Raw genomic sequence first — 23,805 nt, forward strand, 5'->3', positions numbered from 1 at the left:
AGTCATCCGTTTCGTCGTCTATTGGAAGTTCTTGATAACGGCATCGGCGTACTCGTGGGTCTTGGCCTTACCGCCGAGGTCACCGGTGATGGTCTGCAAATTCAACATATCAGCATTAATTCCCAAAACTTCATACCCAAGCTTAACAAATTTCCAGAATCTTACCTTGCCCTCAGCCAGCGTCTTGAAGATAGCAGCCTGGATCCTGTCCGCGTGCTGGTACAGACCCATGTGCTGCAACATCATGATCGAACTCAACAACAGCGCAGTGGGGTTCGCAAGGCCCTTGCCGGCGATATCCGGAGCGGAACCGTGCACGGCCTCGAAGATTGAGCACTCGTCACCGATGTTTCCAGAGGGAGTTAGACCCAGACCACCGATCAGACCAGCGCACATGTCACTGAGGATGTCTCCGTACAAGTTGGGCATGACGAGGACTTTGTCGGCGTAGGGGCTGGGGTCGGTGACGATGCGCAGGCAGGCGTTGTCGAGCAGCTCGGCGTCGAACTCGACGTTGGGGAATTCCTTGGAGATGTCGCGGGCGAGGTTCAGGAAGAGACCGTCGGACATCTTCATGATGGTGGCCTTGTGGACAACGCGGAGTTTGGGCTTGCCGACGTCCTGGGCGTATTGGAAGGCGAAGCGGAGGACGCGCTCAGATGCGGCCTTGGTAATGAGTTTGATGGATTGGACGACGCCGTCGACGACGACGTGCTCGATTCCACTGTATTCTCCCTCGGTGTTCTCACGGATCAGGACGGTGTCGACGTTGTCGTATGGGGTCTTGTAACCGGCAATGCTCTTGCAGGGACGGACGTTGGCGAAAAGGTTGAAGGTTCGGCGGAGGGTAAGGTTGAGAGAGACGTGGCCCTTGCCGATGGGAGTAGCGAGAGGACCTTTGAGGGCGACGTAGTTGCGGTGGATGCTGTCAATGGCTTCGTCGGGAATGACGGTCTTGCCATCCTTCAGGGTAGGAGTGACATCGACGGGCTCCCATTTGATAGGGACATTTGCGGCGGAGAAGATGTCCTTGACGGATTGTGAGATTTCGGGACCGATGCCGTCACCTTCGATGAGAGTGACTGTGTATTTGCCCTGTATAGATAGTCAGACCCCATTGCCAACCATGACCATGGCCTCTTTCGATTTGCCCTACATCACTGCCGGTGGTTCCCTTGAACCCGGCGACCTTATCGCCCGGTGCTGCTGCCGAGTATGATCGTAGTTGTGCCTGTTTTGCGACTCTAGGTAAGCGATGCTCTTATCATGTTCCCATCGCAATCCAATCGGGTGGGCGGACCTGTACGAATGATGGTCGTGTAAACTGCTGCATGCACTGAACTGATTGTCGGGCTGGCGCGGTGCGAAGGCATCGGGACAACATGTTGGTAGCTGGCGGGGTGTAGAAAAGGACGATGTTTGTTGAGATTCGCTGTCTGCAGATGATACGCAGATCAGGGCTCGAGGAGTCGGATTGAGATGCTCAGTATATGACTGGTGCACAGGCGTATATGCGATGCAGGTGATCGATCAAACGTCGTGGTGGTACAGTGGATGGTGGTGAGAGTGTTGTTGCGATTGTTGTGATGTAGAGAAAAGACGGCGAGATAAAGAGGCTGGCAAAAGCAACGCAGAATGATGATCTGAGCTTCGCCTGCAGCTGTTTCTCTCTCCCGCCGCAGAACAGTCCACGCACTGCGGAGGAGCGGCTTTTGGCGGCCAATGTCCTCCACTGCACCAGACCTGAACAAGCACTCATCGCCGGTTTGCGGCATTCAACAATACACAGGGATTTTTTTCCTCAAGAATATGCATCTCTAGGAAGACAGTCATTGTATTGAATTGTCTAGATCTCACATGAAGTTTTCTCCCAATTGACACCTTACAATAGACCGTGTCTTCATGCTGGACAGGAGGAAGAGACAACAGCCAGAAGATCAGGGCTCATCGTCATCCCACGGCGCAAAAGACCCAATTCGGCCTGGCGTGGACAGCAGGAGAGAGAAGGCCCGACATGCCTCAGGCGTCAACATTCGGTGGGCAAGCATCTGCCCGTGTGCAATTCAATGTATCGAGCTTCGCATGCACATGCTTTCGCCGATGATCTCTCCGAAGAGTATCGAGGCGTGCAGTTCTAGTTGACTTAAGTTCCGCGGGCGGACTACTCTCCTAAAAACATGCCCGTCTCTGCGACCCAGGAGCGAATCCTGCTGAACCAATACCATCTGACCACACTCGATCCTATCGAATGGCCGCACGCCGCTGACGACGAGTCCGAGGAGGAAGACGACGACGATGATACTGAAACGAAAACCGACGAAAGGCCTTCAAATGGGAGAAGAAATCGCTCGAATACGACCTCGAAAGCTTCACGCATCCAAAAGATCAATCGCCATGCCAGCCTCCGTTCGTCAATCTCTGGCGGACAAATCAGCGTTCAGAAAGATGAACCAGATGCGCTGGGAATGGCGCCCAGTGTTGCGGCTGAATTGCGAAAACGTGGACTGCCGGTCGAGGAAGATTTGAGTCTGCGCAATCGCTTCATGTTAAGCTCCACCACCTTCAATCCTCAGCTGTACCTCTCCCAGGTGCACCAGTCCGCGAGCACGGCGGACTTGCTGCGAGGTCTGGACTTTCTCAGTAAAAGCATTGAACAAAAGTCGGCGTCCCTGAAAGTTCTAGTGGAGAGCAATTTCGAGCGATTCGTGCGCGCAAAAGCCACGATCGATTCTGTCTACACTGAAATGCGCACTCAGGGTGTAGATGAATCCACAACCTCGCCAAATCCTCAGGCAGCTGGGCTCCTTTCACATTCGCGGCACACCAGTCGAGGCCAGAGTCACTTTCGAAACCAAAGTGGCACGTTCGGAGGCCCGGGTGCTAGAGCTGCGCAGCTGGACAAGAAAAAGACGGCGTTGACAAAGGAATCGGAGTACGGTGTCGCGGGTATCAAAACTCCATTGCAAGAGGTTGCAATCAAAGCGGAAGAAGTATGGGGTCCAGCGTTGGGAGGTCGTGAGAAGGAAGAAACTCTGAAAGCGGTCATGACAGCACTGGAACAACATAAAGATGTCTTTCGCGTGAGCGGAAATCTCTACGACAGCATTAAAAAGAACGATTTCGACGGTGTCATTGACGCGTATAAACAAGCCAAACAGCATGTTGAGAGAGCGAGACGAATCGCAAACTTGGCGAGCGACAACAATATCCGGCTAGGAGACGCGGATGTGCAGCAGATTATCGTGACAGCCCGGATGTGGCACGATGCGACCGTTCAGACCGAAGAATTCAAAAACGACATCTGGAAGCGCTTGAAAACCTCTCACGGACGTTCGGCGGCGGCAAGCGTGGACGGATCGGATAAAGAGCAACATATGGAGTTGATTGGACTGCTACTTCAGCTCGGTGTTGATGAAAATCCCATCTGGGAATGGATCAACAGCCGATACCTCTACCTCAAGGAAAAAATCGCTCGATCATTTGAAAGAAGCCGGGTTGAAATTGAGATCCAGCGACGGAAACTCACACACATCACCAAAATAGACGATCATGCCCTAGCACGACACTTACGCTCGGCGTCAAGTCTGCCGGGCACACTTGTCCTCAATCGCAAGGACAACAACACTCGCGACATGGACTCGACCACGGTAATTCTGTTCTGGGAGAAAGTTCACTCTGCGCTTACTGCGCTGCTGTCCTCGTCGACAGGAGTCCTAGGGGAAGTGCTAGAATGGTGGGAAGTCGCGCAATCTTTTATAACAAATCAAGCACAGAAGTCTTTTCCGGTCGGTGTCTTTGCTGCTGGTCTGGAACATCTCCAATTGGATCCCGATCACGTCCGAAACATCCGTTCAGGAGCAGTGCGACTTCTCCAACTTATCCGAGAGTCAGTACATACATTCTTTGCGGACCCGCCTGTCGATGATCTCAGCGAGCTCTACAATGCAGTCCCACAAACTCCCATTTCACCAGCCGCCATGTCTCCAGCAGTAGAGGCCCGAAAAGAATTCTCTTTCGATCTTGGCGCCGTTACCCCACCTATCGCCGTTCGCGATGGTAATTCAGAAAAGTTTGCGTTTTGGGCACCAGGTTCAAACTCTCTGTCTACCTCACACTACCTCGCTCGTCTGCTCGCGTTGGTCGGAAGTGCTGCTGGAGAAATGGCAGGTCTGGAAGTCGTCAAGCAATCACCACCCCAGACAAAGCCTGGCAGCACTACATTGAGTGTTGAGAACCTGAAGAGTCTCGTTACGATGGTCCGAGAGCGATGCATTGCGGCTCTCTGCGCTGCTTGGCTTGCGGATGCTGCTCGATGTCGTGTTCTGGAGACATGGCACCGCAGCCCTGAGCGTCGTGACCTTACCTTGATGCCGCTTGCTTTCGAAGCGTGGATGGAGCGGGTCCTCTCAAATGTGCAGAAATTAGCATATGTGGCCGACGCTCGACCTGCAAGTGAAGTCGTCGTTCCGCCGCCTGCGAAGCTTTTGGGCATCGTGAGGAGTACTTTCGTCACCGGTCTTTACAAGGGTCTTAGTGGAATGGTCGAGAATGCTGAAGGCGTAAAGCCTGGCAAGAATGGCAGTCTGGATCCAAATAGCAAAGATACTGAGGGAGATAATGCGGTGATCAGAAGGATGGGCTCGAGTGCGGCGTTGCGAGGTCTGCTGGGCGCTGCTAATGATGAGGAAGAAATCACCACGACGGGCATGATGATGGAGGCGGTAGACGGAGAAGACAAGGTAAGTGTTCATGCTGCGATGATACACTGAGGCAATCGATATGTGTTGTGCGTTTGCTGACAATCAAGTAACAGAGCGTTCGTCTTTTGCTGACGTTGTCCAACTTCAATCACCTCCGCGCCATTGCCATCCCGCATCTTATCACGCACTACGAAACACTTTTCAGCGTCAAGCTCACCGACGAGAGCAAAACTCTTCGCGATGTCCTTACTCAAATAGACAGTCGCCTCTTCCAATCCTACACCACACCTACGGCCGAGAAGCTGACCGCCATCATCACCGCCGGCATCAACAGCAGAACGTGGTCACAAGGCACTGAAGCTGGCGAGAGGAAACCCAACGACGTCAAACCCTACATCTACGCTTCCCTCCTCACCCTCGTCCTCGTCCACGCCGAAGTGACAGGCACCGTCCCACCCATCACATCTGCCCTCCCAACCGAGTCCAGCTCTACAAGCTCACCAACCATAACCACAGCCCCCAGCCTACCCACCACAACATCACCACTGATTCACCGCATCCTCACCTCCCACCTAACTCACGCCTCCCAAACCCTCCTCACAACATTCCGCAAGCGCGAGAAATTCTCCCTCGCAGACCTCATCCAAGCGACCCTGGATGTCGAATTCTTCTCCCAAACCCTCCACGCATACGCTTCGGACCCGGCATCTTCTTCGCAAAGCGATTTGTACCTCGCGATGGATGAGCGCACGGATCATGATGCGAGGAGCGCGCTGCAGAATGAACTTCCGGAAATGCGTGCCGTTTTGAAGAGGTTGAAGGAAGGCACGAGAGGGGAGTTTTCGTGCTTTAGAAGGCAAGCGAGAGAGCCTGTGGGTGCGAGTGGGGAGACGAGGGGGCGGGGGAGGACGGCTACGAATGGTGGAGGTCCGCCGAGGAGTTGAACATGACGTCTTGTATAGGTTCAAGTACCCGAAAATCACGTGTGAAATCCTATCAATTTTCGTGATGTTAGTCCATACTGTTCATTTTTTCAATTGCAATTGATTGTTGAATTGTGTTGAGAGCTGATGTTGGAATTGGTTGGCATAATTTGCATTAGGGCACAAAATTGTGTACCTCTCATTGATATTCAGGGGTCAAAATTCAAGCCTCGGGCTTCAATGCAAACCTGCAAGGGTTGGTTCGGATATCGTACAACAACGGTGCGCTTATGTAGTGCAATTTCTCCAGCATCGTACCTAGGTAGCTTGAACATTGCTTGATACGTTCGCGAAATAGTCAAGAGCGATAAGAGAACGGACGAACAAACTCACGGGCACGGCAATGATTATCCTGAATCTCCGCTTCACGAGCTGAAGGCGCATGGTTCCATCTCCACCGAACATTTCCGGAGCCATTGGATTTGCATAAACTTGAAATATCATTTCGCGCTTCGAAGACACGCAACACGACAGCAAGATGGCGGCGAGCAAGAATGAAAGCGCCTCTAAACAGGAGAAGTTCCCTACGCAATCCTCAAATGTTAAACAAGAAGTCCAATCCCATGCACCACCCACACTCTTCTCCAGCAACCCCGACAAAGCCTGGGTCGAGAAGTTCTTCCTGGCCTACACGCCAATATGGATGGCATCAATGGCGTACATGATGTTCAGCGGCGCGGTATCAACCTGGGACGATAAAGCGATGTTCATCCACGGCGTCGTGACCGGGACACCCGTTTTCATCATCCCGATGTTGATCGCACCGAGATACACGAATCGCCCATGGCACGAAAGCTACTGGTGCAAAGCAAATCTGTATCTCGCGATCTTCGGCTTCTTCGGGAACTACTTCGGCACGGAATATTTCTTCGATATGCTGGGTATGACATATCGATTCCCGCTCGTCACTACGACGTTGGATTCCGCATTGCTCGGCAAAGGCGTGCAGACGGTCCCTGTGATTATGTATTTCTACACGCATGTCTATTTCATGACATATCACGTCACGGCGAACATCGCCCTACGACAGATCATGCGTCTGCGACTTCCCGGGAAGTGGATTGTTTTCGGCATCGCGACGTTTGTGATTGGGTATGTCTGGTCGTGGATGGAGACGAAGGCCATGGCGAATCCGCTCATGGAGACGCAATTTTATTATGAGAAGATGGATGTCATGTTGCGGTTTGGATCGGCGATTTATGCGACGTATTTCGTTGCGAGCTTTCCCATATGGTATTTTATTGACGAGGAGATGGAGAGTGATTGGGGATTGTGGCAGACGGCCTCAGCGGCGATGAGTGCGAGTATGATTACGATATATTTGTTGGATTTCTCGGCACAAGTGATCGGTTCACTTTGAAAGGGCTAATTCATTGGTGAAACCTTTTGCCGTAATTGTACTGTACATTCAAATTAGGTGTTTAGAGCCTGCGCCAGATGAAACAGATATCCAGAAGAGCGAGATGTTGATATATCGACTTGCTGGTACTGTAACAATAACACATTTCTAGGGACTTGAGACGTCGTGGATCTCATTCTCAGGCCGATATTCTAATGCACGTTATTTTCCTTCTAGATTCGCAGAAATGTACTGAGAAGTTCAGACCACGATTTGTGCTGAATTCCCTTCGCCTCGAAGTGATCGTGCATCATTGCTTTAAGGCAGTCAGGAATCGCAATCGTGAAACATAGCCTTCATCGAGGAATATTCCAATAACGCCTACTTTCGGCTCTGTGTCTACCATGGTAGATTCAGACCAAGATTTGAACGCAGTCTCCGAAGTCGAGGCTTCGATGGGGCTGGGAGCCATATGGCGACTCCTCTCTGTAACAATGGCCTAAGGACTCCGACCAAGTAACAACGTGCGAGAGACGTGGTGATGTACTCTTTCGTACGGTGAACATCCATGCACACCCTGATGCAGTATGAAGTGAGCAGTGTAAGGGTCCCATGGGTGTACGGCAACCAAATTGGGGCTTTCATCTTCCCCATTCCTGAAACCGATGTTTGCGTCTTGATCGATCTGCCTCTGAAAGGTCTTTCGATGACTTCCCTGGGCTACGAGGTTGGGCAGCGTCACCGCTGCCGATCGTTGTTTCGTAAACGTATAGTAGCCGGCCGAATGGGTTTCCGTGACGGGACAGTCGCGGCGACTTGCTGTTTTCCGCTACAGGATTAGTGGCGTCTGTTAGTGACGACCTGTCTCCGTCTCTTAAAACGTTTCCGACAGTAGGATTCGTTGTGATAACAAGTCCATCCGCAAAATCTAGGGCCTTTAAACGAGACTGCTGATCTGGTATGGCAGCCGTGTGAAGTGGCTCGGTCTGGCGTCTTTCATTTGGATCAGATGTGCCCTTGACTTGGACAGAAGATGCCAAAGTCTGCTCGATCATTTCGCGAACCATGGGGTAGATGGATCCTTGCCACGGGGCCAGCTTTGCGATATCATGGTGATCTGTGCTGGCCTGCATCACTGTTTCATTCTCTCGACCTTGAATCGCTGACTCATACTCAACCAGGATGACAGGTTTGTCGCTGCGAACCAGCCTGCCCCGAGATTCATCGAAAACAAGCGGAGCAGTCCTCTGCGTTTCGAACACACTGAATATCCGAATTTTGTCCGATAATTTGCTGAAGGGGGCATGCATGCTCCTGAGTATAGCAGAATTGGGCTCCAACTCTTCGACAAGCTTTTTTAATTGATCATCTTTGATAGTCTTGAGGGCATCAACGTTCATGCCGCGGTGCGGAGTCGCGAGGAAGATGAAAAGGCGGACTGGTAATTTCGAGATGATATTGAGCTCTCTAGCTTGTATCAACGCCATTTTTATAATCAGACCTCCAAGACAGTGTCCTACTAGGATCATGGGACGTTGAACACCCTGTGCCGTGCGATTTCGAATTATGACCAGATTGTTGAGAAATTCCGATGCCAAGTCTCTCAAGGTGGAGTTCGAGAGATTCGATCCCTCGAGTTGGTTCGGATAGCCGTACGTAAGAATTCGGGCTGTGGGTGCGGAGGATGGGACATAATCACGTAGCCACATCTTTCCATTAGGCAGCGACCATGAAGCAATTGCATGGCCCCCGAGACGAGTGACGGCGATTATATCCGCGTCATGTGTGCCTGCAGCTGGCGAGTGCAAAGGCGTGAACCCGCGAAAATGGCGGTCGAACTCAAGTTCGTCGCGTATGTCGTCTCGTAGCCGAGGAATATGGTCTAGCGAATCCAAATCATGCTTGTAATCGATAGTTGCGGTTAATTCCTGACGCGGATTGTCCACGCTTGGGCAAAGTGTCTTGACGGAAATGCGGTGTTGTTCAAACTCTTCGAAAAAGTCCAGAACATGCTCTTTGGTGACGCTCGCGTCAATGCCTTGGATTCTCCAGCTCAGGTTCTTAGACATGTTGCTGTACGTGTTGAAGGAATGCAGCAAGACTTAGATGGTACGTCGCTGACATGGCCGGAACACGCTCCTTAAAACCTTACCCAGGACGGCATCCCTCACAGGATCATCAGACATGCAACCCAGTGGACATAAATACATTCACCGATGCATCTCGCCAAAAACGGGGCGTCTGGCAGGGTGGCAGCGGCGAATACTATCTTAGTGCCCTTACCCAGGACGGCACATCTGGGAAGGTTACAGGGTTATGTTTATCGGGAAATCCTCCAAGCTCATGCTTTCTTTGCTGTGCTTACGCTAATGCACGACTAGAAACGCGATAGAATGCGATCGCCATTCGATGGCTGGTGTTGGGCGTGCCGCCCGACATCTGCCTTCGGGCCAATGAAAAGGTCCAACTTCCCACCGCATCCGAGGGGCAGAAAATCATGTTCGGTCGCCTCTGATGACGCGGCAGCAGTCATCGCGATGAGCGCATATTGGTGCAACGTTATGCTGATCTTGATAGATTATAGAGGATGATTTCCCTGCTGCGGTCATTGAATCGGGATCGTGTGGGAACTAAATCTCTGTGTTAACGCCCGAAGTTAACCAAATTGAAGGCCCCCAACCCTGTTGACGTGGGCGGGATCTTGTTGGACGAATGGGGGTCGCGGGGTGAAGTCCCTACTGCAAGCCGACTGCATAATTCACTCGCGCACGGACTCATCCAACCCTTGCCGGCGCCAATACGAAACGTCCGCGCAGATTTGATGTCCAAGTTTTGGCTCTTTTGGTATCGCAAGAAGGTAGGACATTCAGACGGCATCGAATATTTGAATTACACACAAGATTTCGTGGGCTGCTCCGACAAATTCTGTGATAAAACAGCCTCTCGTCAGCTCACCAGGGGCAGTGCACCTCTGGACAACCCGACTTTTCTCGAGGCGTGGTCAAACCAGTCGCGTGTCTGTTGGCGATCGCGCGCAATATCGCAGGGGCAAGAGCACGATTTACAACATAATGCATTACTACCGCGGTGATTCTCAACTCTCGCATCGGTCAGGTCCATCAGATGTGCGAGTACGTTTAGCAAAGATTCGCAACCAAGGCAGCACTGCCCCCGTTGCTTACTTGGAGCAATCTTCTGGCGCGAGAATAGTGCATCCTGTCCACATATCCGTAATGACTGCTCCAAGTATGAAGCCGTAGCCATACATGCCGTGTCGTGAAACTTGTCCGCAAAAAGCCACCGAGGCCCGTCCGATGGCTTTCCGGCCACATCACAGTGATGATCAAACGACTCGCTGCCACAATTCCTTGCAAGGACAGCGACAATTCTACCCAAAGTCTGGTGGCAGAGTTACGAATGAACGCTTTGCCGAAACCGGACAGTGGATGATGAGAAAAATCGATGAAGAGCCCGTCAGCTGGCCTCCCACGTCTAAGCTTCACAGGCCAATAAGTGCAGACAAAGTCTCCGTAGTGCGGCTAATTCAGAATCGACTTCATCTGCTGCGAATCAAGGAACACTTTGTGACCCTCTCGCTGGGCTTTCTGACTTAGTCGCAAGGCCTCGCGGACCGGAAACAATTTCGACGTGCCACGTACAGCCTATTCCGACAGGCCGAATATTTCGACTGCGCTGAAACAGGCAGGGATCACGCAATAGACTTGCACCTTGTCGCTTTACCTTCGGACACCAACGATGAATGACCGTTCTCTTCAAGAGATGGGTGTCTTTGCAGAACGCGTGTAAACCAATTTTTGCGCCTTGAAAGCTTGTGCAATTCTGTAGCGCGATTGTTGATCGACGCCTGGCTCGAAGAACAATTTCTTTCGATACCCATTGTTTTTGAGGGGCCACGCGCGGGCGCCCTTTTTAAACAACATATGAACGATGCGGACTCTGCCATACTCTGCCGCATTGGACAATGCAGTTTGGTCACCATGACACCAATTCATGTCCGCACCAGCGGTGATCAACTTTTCGCAAATCTTGAGGTAACCTCCTCGAGTCGCCTCGAGTAGCGGGGAGGTGCCCCCTAGAATTGGTCCCACGGATGCACCGAAGCTGATCAAGGCGCTCACTACACCTTCATGTCCGTGGTAGCTCGCCGATGTGAGTGGTGTGTGTATTCCAGAAAAGCTCCCGGGGAAGGTAGGCCGCCGCGGCTTTGCTGTGATGCTCGGATTCGCGCCGAATTCCAACAGCGTTCGACATACATCTGCATGGCCATTGGATGCTCCCAGAAATAATGCAGTATAACCATTATTTGTGATCGCATTCGGATCAGCATTGAGCTGCGTTTTCAAGGTATCCCAGTGGGCAGCACGATTGCCAACATCCGCAGCGGCTGATCGAGAACTTTTCAGCTGATCTGAGTTGGTGCTGATATTGAACAACTCACGACATAAGTCTGCTCTGCCAGAGAATGCGTTCATGTGTAATTGAGTCCATCCAGATGTATCCTTGCGCCAAAAGTCCGCTCCGAACTCAGCCAGGAGCCGCAATATCTCGAGCCCTTGCTGCGATTCGGGTAGTCTGTGGCTACCAGGACGCAGATGTCCACTTTCGTTACGGGCCATTAAGTTGGGATCCGCGCCTGCTTCAAGCAGAGCCCTGACAATGGCGAAATTGCCATTTTCGCAGGCCAGCAACAACGCTGAGTCTCCATTATCGGGTGTTTGGTCTGCATACGTGCCGATATTTTCTGCAGGTTCTGTAGAGAGAAGCATCGCAACTGCCTCGGTTAAACTCAAGGAACATGCGAAGTGTAGCGGGCTCATAAGGAACCCGTCGATGGCAGCTTTGTTGGCACCGCTTTCAATCAGTAAGATTGCAATAGATAATTCCTGGGCACCAATGGCGTTGAAAAGTGGAGTTTGTGACTGAACGTTTTTGGTTTCGAGATCAGCTCCATTCTTTATCAGGCATCTCACTTCTGCTTCGAACCCGAGAGTAGCTGCAATGTGTAGCGGCGCATGTCCATTTACATCAGAAGCGTCCATCAAGCCGGGGATCTTGGCCAGACGGTTGAGGCGATCCAAATCGCGTGCTTTTAGTGCTGCTACCAACGCCGAGTCTCCGGGCTCCTCCCCGCGATTAATGTGGAATTGGTCAAACGGCTTGCCATTGTGCCAGACCACGTCAATTCTGTGGAGTACCCTTTTGTGTACGAGGCAGGTCTTCACGCTTGCTTGACACGTTAGACAGACATCGTATGACCCGCCAGGGTGTTTGCTTGGATGACTAATGCTGTACGGTATGCATGTGTAGAAAGGATGCGATAATGTAATCTCAGCTCGACAGCTTCTGCACAAAGCTTTGAATGACGATTTCTCGAGGTCAACATCGAGTGTAGTTGACATGGTCGCCGATCCAGCGGGAACGGCCTCGATCTCAGCATTTTCTTCGGTCTCCTCGCTGATTCGCAGATCGGTGAAAGCAAGCGCTGATCTGTTGTTGAATTCATTGTTTGGCGATTCAACTATTGAAGTCGCACCCTGCGTTTCAGTATTCATGTTCTCTCTGTCTTGCCCCGACACTGAGAGAACGTGGGAAGGAGCGGCGACTGGGGAATCGACCGGCTGTGGCGTTCTTGACGTAGTCCGCTGATCAGACGATTCACCATCAATCAATGCCGCCTATTGACAAATGTCAGGTTATGGTCAAAGATGGACAGTACATTGGCACCCGTACACACCAAATGATGTTTCTCGTCATGGTTGAGCGCGTCTTCTGTATTTGCCTCAGATAACAAGCTGTGTACGATCATGTCTCGGACTTCAGGATAGATTGATTCTGAATATTCGGACAATTTCGCGATCGTGGAGTGATTGGCATCAGCCGGCAACGACGTCTCGTTCTGTCGACTTTCGACAGCTGATTCGTAGGTCACTAGGACGACAGATTCGCCACCGCGAGTGAGTTGGCCCGTAGCATCCTGAACAGATGAGAATCAGTCATTTAAAACGTATTCCTCGAGGCAGCACTGTGCCTCGGTGCGCGACTAACATTATACACCACTGTCGCAGTCTTTTGCAACTCGTACACGCTTAAGATCTGAATATCATCTGATACTCTACGAAACCGGGAATGGAGATCCCTCAGGATCCCGGAATTCGGCTCTAGCTCGTCGATTAGTCGCTGTGGGGGTTCGTTCTTAATGACAGTCCTGAGAGCGTCGATGTTCATGCCTCGATGAGGTGTCGCGAAGAAGACGATGAGTCGGACAGGCAAGCGTGGACCGATCCTAGTATCTTTGTCAGCATGCGACAATGGTCGCGGCGACCTTTGGCCGGATGACATTCACCTTGATTCCTCCGCTTGTATTAACGCCTTTGGACATTAGCGTGGATCACTGTTGAGAAAGCAGGTAATAGGCGCACCAGTTTTATGATTAAGCCACCTAGACTGTGGCCGACGAAAACGACAGGACTATCGTCATGTCAGCGCTTGGATAAACGACAAGTGAATAGCAAGACTCGCCGCTGATCACCCTGAGCAGAACGCGGTCAGTCCTGCGAGCAGAAAGTTGACAAAGGCGAGACATACCTGGGCTGTTCTCTTGCGCATGTGCAGCAATTTGGACCGAAACGCCTCAGCCAAGTCCCTCATCGTTGCAATCGACAGATCAGGACCTTGCAATTTTGTCGCATACCCGTACGTCATGATACGGGCTGTCTGGGTGGCGTGTGGTAGGAAATCTCGCAGCCACATCTGCCCATCCTGAAGAGACCATGATCCAATTGCATGACCTGCGAGACCAGTGACCGCGATGATGCTGTAAAGACATCAGCAATCAACGACAATCCAGATTCATTAATAGGGTCCTCATGTACTCTACGTCGTGTGTAACTGCAGCTGGAGAATGCAGTGGCGTGAAACCAAAGAAATCACGATCGATGGATAGCCTGTGCCGCACGCGATCTAGCAGGCCGGGAATATGATCAAGCGAGGTTGGTTCATGTCGGTATTTAAATGTTGCGGTGAGTGTCCGATGGGGATTGTCGACACTGGGACAGAGTGTCTTCACTTGAACCCGATCTCGCTCGGACTCTTCAAAGTAACCCAAGACTGCCTCTTTCGTAGCACCTGCTTTGATGCCTTGCATTCTCCACATCAAGGTCTTGGCCATTTTCGGTCGTATTGCTAAACGTGACACGAGCTACAGCACATGATATGGGAATGCGCCCTAGTATTTAGACAGTATGGTTTGAGAGACTGCCGTCTGGAATACGCCGGTACACAACAAGGCTCATGCTTCCTGGGTGGGGTCTTTGATAGGCGTAGCGCGAAGGATGTGATTTTCGACTTCACGTATTGCGACGGCCACTGGAGCCTTCTGGGGCCGCCTGTCCGCCGGTCCAATGAGGTGCGCTCGCAAGCTTCTCCAGCTGCTGACTGTCAGGACGCAGACAGCATACAGACACTTCTGTAGCAACATGCGGCCATGCGCCGGATCCGGCGACGCCAAGCGGCATCTCGCTGTAGAAACGTATCTTACCGGAGAGAAGCTTAGACTCAAGATGTCACCTGCGCGTTGTCGTCGACGTGTCAGACGCGAACATCAACGTTCAATAAACTATGGCGCTTCGCCTGAAATATCCGCACGACGCTCGATGATCCCCGAGGTTCCAAATGCGTCGTCAGTTTTGATTACAGAGAGCGATTCTCAATGTCAAAGGAAGCGCAGTCCGACGGTTCGTGCGTGCACGGACCTCCTGTGCGCTCACCAGAGAAACCACACGAGAATATGTGCATCCTCAACACCTCGCGACGAAATATCTGCATCAGCACATTACGATGCCATGCACATCTAACATCTCTCTCGACTGAAGAAATTGTCAGGCGGGATCTCAGATCAATTTCAGCGGCAAAATGAAGCGTAGACAAGCTCGACTTGGTCTACCATCCTGTCAAGGGATGAGACGTCTGAACGTGTATTCACTGATTGCAATATCTCATATTCCAGGACGAATGCACAATTGATATCCAATTTGAGCCTATTTCGATGTATTTACTGGGCTGCGATGAAGGTCCGCTCAAGCGGTTCTCCAAGTTGGTCTATTTTGTACTTCCTTCAGGATCCGACTATGCAGTCCGCCCTGTCACGCCGTTCAAAACACTATTCCAGAAGCGTAGGCCGGCAGCCTCTTTTGGCTCTGGTGCCCCAGCGTCGCACCGGGCCCTTGTTGAAGAAAGCCTCGAGATATGATCCTTCGTCCTCCGAATCAAGTCCTTGCTGTATGTGATGCATGTCTCAATGCTTGGCCATCACAACCGCTTCCATACCATATCCAGGCAACCGTAACGAAGATCGGGCCCTTGACCGAGGGCGGTAGAGTGTTCAGCACCCGAGCTGAGCCTCAGCTCAAAGAACCATATCCATCGCATCACCGGAGCGTGATCCGCGTAACCTGAAAGCCAAGCAACGTACTCATAACTTCCATGCGAATATCCTGGCTCACAGAGACGTTCCACGCGTCCAAATAAGCACCCGTTTTGGACCTCGGCCAAGCACGAGCACCTCTCGAAAGCAGATACCTGACAACCTCGACGCGACCCTTTCTGGCGGCGATAGACAAAACGGTGTTCCCACCAGCATGTGTGAAATTGAACTTTGCACCAGCATCGACCAGGAAACGACAAACATCGAGATGGCCTTCGGCCGCTGCGACGTAGAGAGCGGTGGCACCGTCTGAGATTTGCTCTAATGATGCACCGGCTTCGGTTAAGATCTTGACGACGTCCGTGTGGCCATGTGCGCTTGCTGAGCGAAGAGCTGTGAAGCCTTCGGGGACTTCGGGCGAGGTCCGACATCGTGTCTCGACGATTGCGCCGTGGGATAAGAGCGACCGGCAGGACTTCGCTTGTCCGTCGCCAGCAGCTAGATACAGCGCAGTGCATCTTTCGTCGTTCATTGCATCAACTTCGAATTCGACGCCGCTTGCCAGCAGAACCTCTAGAGCGGCCTGTTGGAAGTTTCGAACGGCCACGTGCAGAACTGTGTCGCGCGTTTTACGAGTAAGCGCTTTGGGATCTGCCCCGAGATGAATCAGTTCTAGACAAAATCGTCCCTCGCCTTTGCGCGCGAGGCTGTGCAACACCGTATAACCGAAGTCATTTTTGGCGTTCAGATCCAAACGGTATTTGAGCAGGAGTTGAATGATCTCTGTTTGTCTAAGTGGTGGCCGCAGACGCTGGATAAGAGAGATTTTGTTGCCGTTGTAAAGTTCAGTAATGTTTGGATCAGCGCCGCGCCTGAGCAAGATCTCTATGATGGTGATATCGCCGCTGAGACAAGCCTTCGCAAGTGCAGTATGGCCATGCTGATCTTGACCGGTAAGATTGAATGCGAGCCCTGTTTCAGGCAAAGCGTCAAGTAAAGCCGTCACGATCGCGAACGACTGTGTGCGACAAGCATAGTGTAGCAGCGTCGAATTTCGATCATCAACAACCGTGGTATCGGCCCCAAGATCGATCAGCAGCTTGATCATCTTGAGTTGTCGAGCCAGAATTGCCATACCTAGTGCGGTTCGGGATCGAACAGTTTTCGCTTCGAGATTGGCTCCATGGTCGACCAAGAGCTTCACTTCTTGTTCGTAGCCAAAATGAGCGGCGATTTGTAACGGTGTGTATCCGTTCGCGTCGGTTGTCTCTCTCAGGTTGGAGTGACACTTCCTTCCATCGAGATCTCGGCGTTTCAATGCGTTAATTAGATAGGAGTCCCCGGCCTGCGGCTTCCGATCAATATATATAACGACATCCGACAAACCCTGCCTGTAGATCAACACGTGTTGGATGAGATTGATATCATGTTCTTGGCAGGTGAAATTTGACGAACGACATGTCTTGCATATTGCACGAATCCAATCACTTTTGACATGCGCTGTTTTGTGGTTATCTTTGTAGCATCGGTAGAAATAATCTGGCGAGCTGATCGGACGCTTGCACCGACTACAAGTAGTGCTCAAATTCTTGCTTGTTAGGCTAGGCTCGGCAGGTAACTTGACAATGGCTGGACCACGATCGTTGGAATCGGAGTTGGCAGACTGCTGTGAACGGCTGTCGACGTTTGCTTCGGGTTCACTACCTGCTATAGAAGTGTTTGAAACGGCGTTTGCTGCCGTCTGCGGCTTGATGCCGCTAATTGGGGTGGCGGATCTATTGCTATCCTGTTGTGGCAGCGCGAATGGAGTCCGCCTTGGTGATGGAGTTTGCTTCGGTGGTGGCGAGGCTGTAGCTTTGCTCGCAAGATTGGCGTTGCTCTTTGCTTTAGCGGGGGCCGGCGGCGATCGCAACCCAGACTGAAGCGTGTTCTCCTGCACATGTACCTCAAACATCAGCACTCGTTTCAAAGGCTCCTGTGTCCCCATCTTACATACGGTAATTCGTGGCTGATCGCGAGTAGTATTCACAGCATCGACATGCATAGCGAACATGAGGCTTCTTCGAATCTTTGCTATTATTGCTGGATAAATCCCACCTTGGTACCTATCGAACTTGGCAATAGTGGTGTGGTTGGCTTTCGCAAGGATAGACTCTTCATTGTCCCGGCGCTCCAGCGCGGACTCGAGGTCGACAAGCATCATTGGCTTGCCCGCCCGCACATACTTATTCTGAGCTTCCTGTGGTCGATCGATTAGCAGGGAACGCACATTTGCTCTGCGAGGCTTTTCTCACGTCGAACACGACTGTTTGTGTCTCCAAGGTCTCGAACACGCATAGTATGGGTATCCTATTCGAGACGTCGTGGAACCTATCGTGCATGTCCTTCAGTACCGGCGACCCTATACCGATCTCATAAACCAGATGCTGCGGAGGCGCTGTCTTGACCATAGCCTGTAAAGCATCGATATTCATGCCCTTTTGGGGAGCCGCGAGGAATATCAATAGACGAATGGGCAAGCGCACGCGTTGGCTGTCGTACAGGTTAGTAAGCCACAATGAAAGGTGATCCGAAGATCGCCGTCGGTTTTCGACTTCTACCTCAGATACTTTTTCCCTATCATTGCCTGCGGGCGGTCAGCACGTTCTCGAAAGGTCGGGTTGGGAGACAGACCTTCTTGATGAGCAAACATCCTAGACTGTGCCCGATCAGGATGAGAGGCCTATGCAACCGTCAGCAGGAGGACATGACTGGATATTTCGTAAAGTAGCCCACCGTTCATCACCCTAGAAGTCATCGGTCAGGACTGGATATCATCAGCACGTTCGAAGTCTCGTACTCGCTCGGTCATCCCACGGAAAGCCAGCAGATAGGTCATGAACTCATCTGCCAACTCGTGCAGCGAGGTATTGGGCAGGCTCCCTCCTGTCAACGGTGCGGCATAGCCGTATGTGAGGATTCGAGCATTGGGGATGTCCTGCGGCAATTCATCTCGTAGCCACATGCTCCCATTAGACATCGACCACGAGCCGATTGCATGGCCAGCTAACCCAGTGACAGCAATAATACTGGAAGATGTCAGTACATACCACCGATGCAGACATGTCAGCGATAGACGGTGCGCGTTCGGTCTTACTCCAGCTCATAGTTCTCAGACTTTGGGTGATATAATGGTGTAAATCCGAAAAAGTCGCGGTCGATATGAGGCGAGTTTAGCATGCTTCGTCCAGAATCGGCAACCAATTCTGGACATGCTGTGGGATGATCCGGTTTTGGGTTGTATTCTACAGTCGCGATGGAGCAGGTCGGCCGATCGAAATCGAGACATATTGATCGGACGCGCAACCGATCAGGTTCACGAAACAAGGCGAGGACACTGTCTCTGGTGATCCAAGCAGGGATATTCTGCACCTTCCAAATGAATTTCTTGACCATGATGATCTGCTACTGCCATAGCAGAAGCAAGGCGTGAAAGTCGGCATTCCTCGCCTGCTGCGACTGAAGCGCGGGGCGGTGCATCGGTTTCGGGCCATCCTTCGCAATCTTTTCGGCTTCATGCAGAAGGGCGCCACGATCGATTGGTCATACAGCAGATCAATGCCGCCAGCCTGGGTGATATGCAGCACCTCCCAACGATGGCGATTGCACTTTTCGAGAAGTTTGACACATTCGGAACCTGTTGGAGTGCACATCTTGCGGTCTGCAAATATGTTGATGGACTGCCCATGTGTCCTTACTGCGCGTAACAACACCTGATGAGAAGAGCCCGAATTACGTTGACTTGTGCACGAGCACCGGAGCATGCTTCGTCAATCTGCGCGTGCTGGCCGGCCGCAGCGGTCCGATGGGGGTCATTCCGGGGTAAGGGCCAAAATTCGGGCGTCCTGGTCCCATAAGAAACTCAATAACCTCTGGAAGATCAACACGAAACAACAAGATTTTCCCCAGAACGCACCGGACGATACATTATACCAAGGATTCTGGCATGTATCTACACTGGATCGATCGAGACTCGGTGTTTTGAAACCAGCGACCTTCCAATTCTTCCTCGACGGCGCGTCGGGAAACCATCAACGAATTGTTACAGGACGCGTTAAGCTCAGGGTAGTAATCAGCCAAAGCCAAAGGTACGCCACATCAATTTCCAGCGAATCCCTTCTCCACTCATTTCAGTCTCGTACATAGCCTGAAGATCAGATATAACGATCCAAGAGCATCCAAAAGCCCGGCTGCGGTGTATAGTGCGTAGATGTATGCAGGGCAGCCCAGACGAAAGTCCGTTTGCATCACGCCTTTATTCAGCACGTCTTCTCAATATCGTACTTTTCCAAAAGCATCGTGATCTCCACCCTCACGGCCATCCGAATGGAAGGGTCAAACCATGTCGAGTACCACGTCTTCAAGGTCGAGAATGGCCATGCACGAACTCCTTGTTCGAGCAGGAACTTTACTACGCTGACGTGTCCGTTCCTGGCGGCGTTCAACAAGACGGTGATTCCGCTCGCGTACTTGATGTCATGGCGGGCACCTGCCTTGAGTAACAGTCGGCAGCCCTCGAGATAGCCGTGTCCGGCCGCGATGCCGAGTGCGTCGAAGCCGGAGGCATTCAGCTTATCCAATTGGGCGCCGGACTCGACCAGAATAGTCACAACGTCGGTATGACCGTTCATGCTTGCGGCAGCTACCGGTGTGAGCATGAACTTAGTGTTTGCGTTGTGCTCAAAAGGGCATTCGACATTCACATCTGCGCCGTTCGATAAGAGTATTCGGCAAATTTCTGGTCTGTTCCCCACAGCTGCGAGCCAGAGGGCGGTGCGGAGGGACTCGTCCTTGACCTCTAAGAGAGACTGGGCGCCGGTGCGCCGTGACGATTGCTGCAATGTTGCATCTACGCTGAGGATCGCCTGACAAAGATCTGCACGGTCAGCCCAGACCGCACAATGGAGAGGGTTGGCGCCTGGGTTGAGAGCGGCCAAGTTCAAGCCATACTCAACCAAAAGCCTGATCATTAGAGCGCTGTTCTGGGAATTTGGCAGTCTCAAGATCGCCGAGACCTCGGACTTTTCGATTTGTGAGGTTCTCATTGGATCTGCACCAGCGATGAGCAGCTGTTCTAAGATAGCGTGATCGTTCATCACCAGAGTTATTTCCAACGGCGTCGTCCGCCCACGATCCCCTTTATTCAACATCGTTGCCAGTTCCGTCGGAGACAGTGCGGCAATTAACATTGCTACGATCTCGGTCGAGCACACCAGGCAGGCCAAGTGCAGCATTGAGCGTTGACGGCCATCGCAAGCGAACTTGTTTGCACCCAGCTCAAGCAGCAACTTCACAAGGGCAACATTTCTTGCGAATATCGCCGTTGCCAAGGGAGTGCGTGAGATGGCATTGGTGGTTTCGAGATCGGCTCCGCGTCGTGCCAGAGAGAGCAAGCCTGCCTCAGAACCTATAAAGGCTGCCACGTGTAAAGGAGAGTCCCCGAATGTATCGCCAGCGTCCCTCAATCTCGGGTCTGTAGCCAAAGCCTCCACCTGATCGATGTCATTCGCCTTCACTGCTAGAGTCAAAGCTGAATCTCCTGGTTCAGGATCCCTGTTCTGGAAGTATTCATATATGCGCTGGCTACCGTAAGATGTAACGCGATGCCTGATCGGTGCCGTCCTATGCTCGACACAGTAGGTCGATTCCTTGTAACACATCTGGCATACGGGCGCCTGACCCTCGGCATTAACGATGGTATGTGGTGTTGTGGTACACTGCCAGAAGAACTCTGTCGATTTTATCACTCGCTTGCATCGGATACATTCGGTGTCCAAATTCTGGGATGGCTGACTTGTTTCAGCAAATAATGTCGCGCGAGATCCACGAGCCGGTAGAAGCGGTGCCGAATATGCAGCAGAATCTTTGCGCAGATGTCTTTCGGAGCCGACGGGTATCTCCAATTGTGAGCTGACGCTTGCCGGCTTGGTTCCATGAGCCGGGTCCCCCATAGGTTCTGGGCGAGTCCCAGGCTCAGGTGTAAGAAGATCTCCAGCCTGAAGCGAGTTCAACTCGTTACCGAACGGTTTGGACATCGACCAGACCGAATCAACGGCTTCAGATGAGAGGTTTGGATCATCCAGTACATCTTTCCTCGTGTTTTCATGTGTTTGGTGGCGCCTCGGCGTAGCCTGTCCCTGAACTCGTGGAACTCATGTTAGAAGAAGGGCGGGCAGATCCAAAGTGCATTCTAGATGTCCACATACCGCTCTACGATCCGAACTGTGTCCGCCGTGCGCATTCGCCGACAGCAGGCTTTGCTTTATCATAGCTCTAATCGGTGGATATATTCCTCCTTGGTACCTATCAAACTTCGCGATGTCTGTATGGTTAGCTTTGGCAAGGATGGTATCTTCATTATCTCGGTTCTCCACCGAAGAGTAGACATCCACAAGCAGCACGCTTTTGCCGCTTCGGACGAACTTTTGCTGAATATCCTGTGGCGATGGAGTGTTGAATTAGCATGCGAAGGTAGTGTCCGGTTCGAAGGCACTTGCATCGTAGATAACCGTTGGCGTTTCTAATGTTTCGTAAACGCTGAGGATTTGAATGTCATTTGACACTTTCCGAAATCGGTCATGCATTTCCCTTATCGTCGGAGAGCGCGGACCCAGTTCGTTGAGGAGCTGTTCCGGCAATTCGCTTCTGCTCTCAATCATAGTTTGGAGTGCCTCGTTATTCATGCCTCTGTGTGGCGCCGACAGGAATATAAGTAAGCAGATAGGCAGGCGATGTCTCTCGCTGCTTTGGATGTCAACGGCCAGATGTGCGGTAGAGTAACCATCATTGTCCAGAGATCTCTTACCGCAGATATCTCGATCCTATCATGGCCTGACCTTGTTAGCGTATAGTTCGAGGGAGGATACAAAGGGCGTCAGCTGATGGCCTACCTTCTTAATGAGCAAGCATCCTAGACTATGTCCGATCAGAATGATGGGACTGTGCAAAAATTAGCCGAGCGATCATGACTAACGAGCATGACTCCAACTCGCCGTCGTTCGCCCTATCTTTCATCAGTGTCGAGACTTGGCGGTGCTGGCATATCCCTTCAAGATAAATACCTGTTCGGTCATCTCGCGCATGTAGACCAAATTGACCAAAAATTCCTCCGCCAAGTCCTGCACCGTGGAAAAGGGACGGATTGAGTCTGCTAAGCGAGAATCGTAGCCATACGTGAGGATGCGAGCGTTTGGTACATCGTCCGGCAGGACATCACGTAACCACATCCTTCCATTGGGCATAGTCCATGACCCTATGGCATGTCCGGCAAGTCCGGTGATGGCGATTATGCTGTATCTCGACATCAGATCATTCTCGCAGCGCGACGGGCGACAACGCATATTTCAGGCAGGCATACTCTGAATCGTAATCTCCTGATTCTGGATGATAGATCGGAGTGAAACCCCAGAAATCGCGATCAATGTGAGGCATATCATGTCCGGTCTCACGCAAGGCAGGACTGGCCGTTGGATGCTCCGGCCATGGATCATATTCGACGGTGGCGATCGAACACTTTGGTCGATCGAAATCCGGGCAAATTGATTTCACACGTAATCTTTCAGGATCCTTGAACAGTGCGAGAAGGCCATCTCGTTGGATACCAGCGGGAATATTCTGGACCTTCCACACGTATTTCTTGACCATCATGCTGGTATTGCCGCGCGAACCGGATTTGATGATGTCTGTCACCACTGCATCGCGAGCAGCGCAGATGCGGGGCACGAAAACTTACATGGGACACGAGGTGTCTTGATGTACTGTAGATCGTCCGACGATGCAGATCGTTGCCACGATGTGACCGGCCCTGGAGCAGGATGACCGCAGCCAGCGAACGAATGCATGGGACGTTTCCTCCCCAGCATAGCCACAATAACACCACGTTCGGTGAAGAACCGTATCCATGCATTGATTTGGTCACCAACTGCGCAGTCCTTCCATCAGCAATCAGCGTGGTAACGATACTTAGTTCAGAATTGCTGCTCGTAAACATTTGCGACTGATGTGCGAAGACAATCAGCACAAGTTCTCGAACAAACATATACGGGAGGACGTTCCGGGCGGCGGAAAAACAGTCCAGCGGGCTGGCTGGACGGGCCGCCACGTGGAACGAGGCGAAGCTTCAGACGTCTAGCAAATCTTGGTTCCGCTTTCCACTTCGGACCACGAGAGAACCATGTTGCTGATCTACCTAGGTAGTCAACTATAAAAGGGCCGCCCACCGATCTTTTGCGCTTTCAAAAAGAATGTTCGAATTGGCTTCAGCTACGACGCGATCATTTTCAAGAGAGTGACCAAGATTAC

The 23,805-nt window shown here is 51.8% G+C and overlaps 10 protein-coding genes across 10 annotated transcripts; 2 read left to right on the forward strand and 8 right to left on the reverse strand.

Moving 5' to 3' along the window:
• Positions 1–18: 18 nt before the first annotated feature.
• K489DRAFT_413907 (isocitrate dehydrogenase, NAD-dependent) lies at positions 19–1,384 on the reverse strand (the record flags this gene model as incomplete). The annotated part of the gene is made up of 4 exons (XM_033608102.1): positions 19–93; positions 166–1,095; positions 1,157–1,231; positions 1,301–1,384. 4 exons carry the CDS (start codon positions 1,382–1,384, stop codon positions 19–21), a joined length of 1,164 nt encoding a protein of 387 aa, XP_033455319.1.
• Positions 1,385–1,965: 581 nt separating this feature from the next.
• K489DRAFT_405175 (uncharacterized protein) lies at positions 1,966–5,848 on the forward strand. Its single transcript, XM_033607149.1, has 2 exons — positions 1,966–4,739; positions 4,814–5,848. Exons 1-2 carry the CDS (start codon positions 2,178–2,180, stop codon positions 5,642–5,644), a joined length of 3,393 nt encoding a protein of 1,130 aa, XP_033455320.1. The 5' UTR covers positions 1,966–2,177; the 3' UTR covers positions 5,645–5,848.
• Positions 5,849–5,973: 125 nt separating this feature from the next.
• On the forward strand, positions 5,974–7,193 carry K489DRAFT_385067 (uncharacterized protein). Its single transcript, XM_033606006.1, has one exon. The coding sequence runs from the start codon at positions 6,162–6,164 to the stop codon at positions 7,041–7,043; it is 882 nt and encodes a 293-aa protein (XP_033455321.1). The 5' UTR covers positions 5,974–6,161; the 3' UTR covers positions 7,044–7,193.
• Positions 7,194–7,663: 470 nt separating this feature from the next.
• Positions 7,664–9,091, reverse strand: K489DRAFT_374466 (uncharacterized protein; the record flags this gene model as incomplete). The annotated part of the gene is made up of 1 exon (XM_033603529.1): positions 7,664–9,091. The coding sequence occupies one exon, from the start codon at positions 9,089–9,091 to the stop codon at positions 7,664–7,666; it is 1,428 nt and encodes a 475-aa protein (XP_033455322.1).
• Positions 9,092–10,715: 1,624 nt separating this feature from the next.
• Positions 10,716–13,094, reverse strand: K489DRAFT_128686 (ankyrin). The gene is made up of 2 exons (XM_033599029.1): positions 13,089–13,094; positions 10,716–13,017 (listed from the first exon to the last, which is right to left on the reverse strand). The coding sequence occupies exon 2, from the start codon at positions 12,593–12,595 to the stop codon at positions 10,796–10,798; it is 1,800 nt and encodes a 599-aa protein (XP_033455323.1). The 5' UTR covers positions 12,596–13,017; positions 13,089–13,094; the 3' UTR covers positions 10,716–10,795.
• Positions 13,095–14,300, reverse strand: K489DRAFT_128685 (uncharacterized protein). The gene is made up of 3 exons (XM_033599028.1): positions 13,916–14,300; positions 13,629–13,857; positions 13,095–13,573 (listed from the first exon to the last, which is right to left on the reverse strand). Exons 1-3 carry the CDS (start codon positions 14,209–14,211, stop codon positions 13,523–13,525), a joined length of 576 nt encoding a protein of 191 aa, XP_033455324.1. The 5' UTR covers positions 14,212–14,300; the 3' UTR covers positions 13,095–13,522.
• Positions 14,301–17,952: 3,652 nt separating this feature from the next.
• K489DRAFT_385074 (uncharacterized protein) lies at positions 17,953–18,902 on the reverse strand (the record flags this gene model as incomplete). Its single annotated transcript, XM_033606007.1, has 5 exons — positions 17,953–18,091; positions 18,139–18,187; positions 18,241–18,251; positions 18,305–18,533; positions 18,602–18,902. Coding segments are annotated over 5 exons (615 nt in total), but the record flags the coding sequence as incomplete, so codon positions are not given.
• Positions 18,903–20,717: 1,815 nt separating this feature from the next.
• Positions 20,718–20,939, reverse strand: K489DRAFT_294119 (uncharacterized protein; the record flags this gene model as incomplete). The annotated part of the gene is made up of 1 exon (XM_033600265.1): positions 20,718–20,939. A coding segment is annotated over one exon (222 nt), but the record flags the coding sequence as incomplete, so codon positions are not given.
• Positions 20,940–21,931: 992 nt separating this feature from the next.
• K489DRAFT_385077 (uncharacterized protein) lies at positions 21,932–22,424 on the reverse strand. The gene is made up of 2 exons (XM_033606008.1): positions 22,395–22,424; positions 21,932–22,335 (listed from the first exon to the last, which is right to left on the reverse strand). The coding sequence occupies exon 2, from the start codon at positions 22,185–22,187 to the stop codon at positions 21,963–21,965; it is 225 nt and encodes a 74-aa protein (XP_033455327.1). The 5' UTR covers positions 22,188–22,335; positions 22,395–22,424; the 3' UTR covers positions 21,932–21,962.
• Positions 22,176–23,491, reverse strand: K489DRAFT_385078 (uncharacterized protein). Its single transcript, XM_033606009.1, has 3 exons — positions 22,862–23,491; positions 22,395–22,794; positions 22,176–22,335 (listed from the first exon to the last, which is right to left on the reverse strand). Exons 1-2 carry the CDS (start codon positions 23,149–23,151, stop codon positions 22,518–22,520), a joined length of 567 nt encoding a protein of 188 aa, XP_033455328.1. The 5' UTR covers positions 23,152–23,491; the 3' UTR covers positions 22,176–22,335; positions 22,395–22,517.
• Positions 23,492–23,805: the final 314 nt, after the last annotated feature.

This window comes from Dissoconium aciculare (assembly GCF_010015565.1).
Source record: "Dissoconium aciculare CBS 342.82 unplaced genomic scaffold K489scaffold_20, whole genome shotgun sequence".
Taxonomy (NCBI): Eukaryota; Fungi; Ascomycota; class Dothideomycetes; order Mycosphaerellales; family Dissoconiaceae; genus Dissoconium; species Dissoconium aciculare.

Bases quoted from the DNA above. Each gene is read 5' to 3' on its own strand.
- K489DRAFT_405175 (XM_033607149.1), top strand. From the start codon at position 2,178: ATGCCCGTCTCTGCGACCCAGGAGCGAATCCTGCTGAACCAATACCAT. The intron at 4,740-4,813 runs GTAAGTGTTCAT...ATCAAGTAACAG, and splicing joins CGGTAGACGGAGAAGACAAG to AGCGTTCGTCTTTTGCTGAC.
- K489DRAFT_385077 (XM_033606008.1), bottom strand. From the start codon at position 22,187: ATGAATAACGAGGCACTCCAAACTATGATTGAGAGCAGAAGCGAATTG.
- K489DRAFT_385078 (XM_033606009.1), bottom strand. From the start codon at position 23,151: ATGATGGTCAAGAAATACGTGTGGAAGGTCCAGAATATTCCCGCTGGT. The intron at 22,795-22,861 runs GTATGCCTGCCT...GTCGAGATACAG, and splicing joins TCAGGAGATTACGATTCAGA to CATAATCGCCATCACCGGAC.
- K489DRAFT_128686 (XM_033599029.1), bottom strand. From the start codon at position 12,595: ATGAATACTGAAACGCAGGGTGCGACTTCAATAGTTGAATCGCCAAAC.
- K489DRAFT_385067 (XM_033606006.1), top strand. From the start codon at position 6,162: ATGGCGGCGAGCAAGAATGAAAGCGCCTCTAAACAGGAGAAGTTCCCT.
- K489DRAFT_128685 (XM_033599028.1), bottom strand. From the start codon at position 14,211: ATGGCCAAGACCTTGATGTGGAGAATGCAAGGCATCAAAGCAGGTGCT. The intron at 13,858-13,915 runs GTACATGAGGAC...ATGTCTTTACAG, and splicing joins GCAGTTACACACGACGTAGA to CATCATCGCGGTCACTGGTC. The intron at 13,574-13,628 runs GTATGTCTCGCC...CGTTCTGCTCAG, and splicing joins TGCGCAAGAGAACAGCCCAG to GGTGATCAGCGGCGAGTCTT.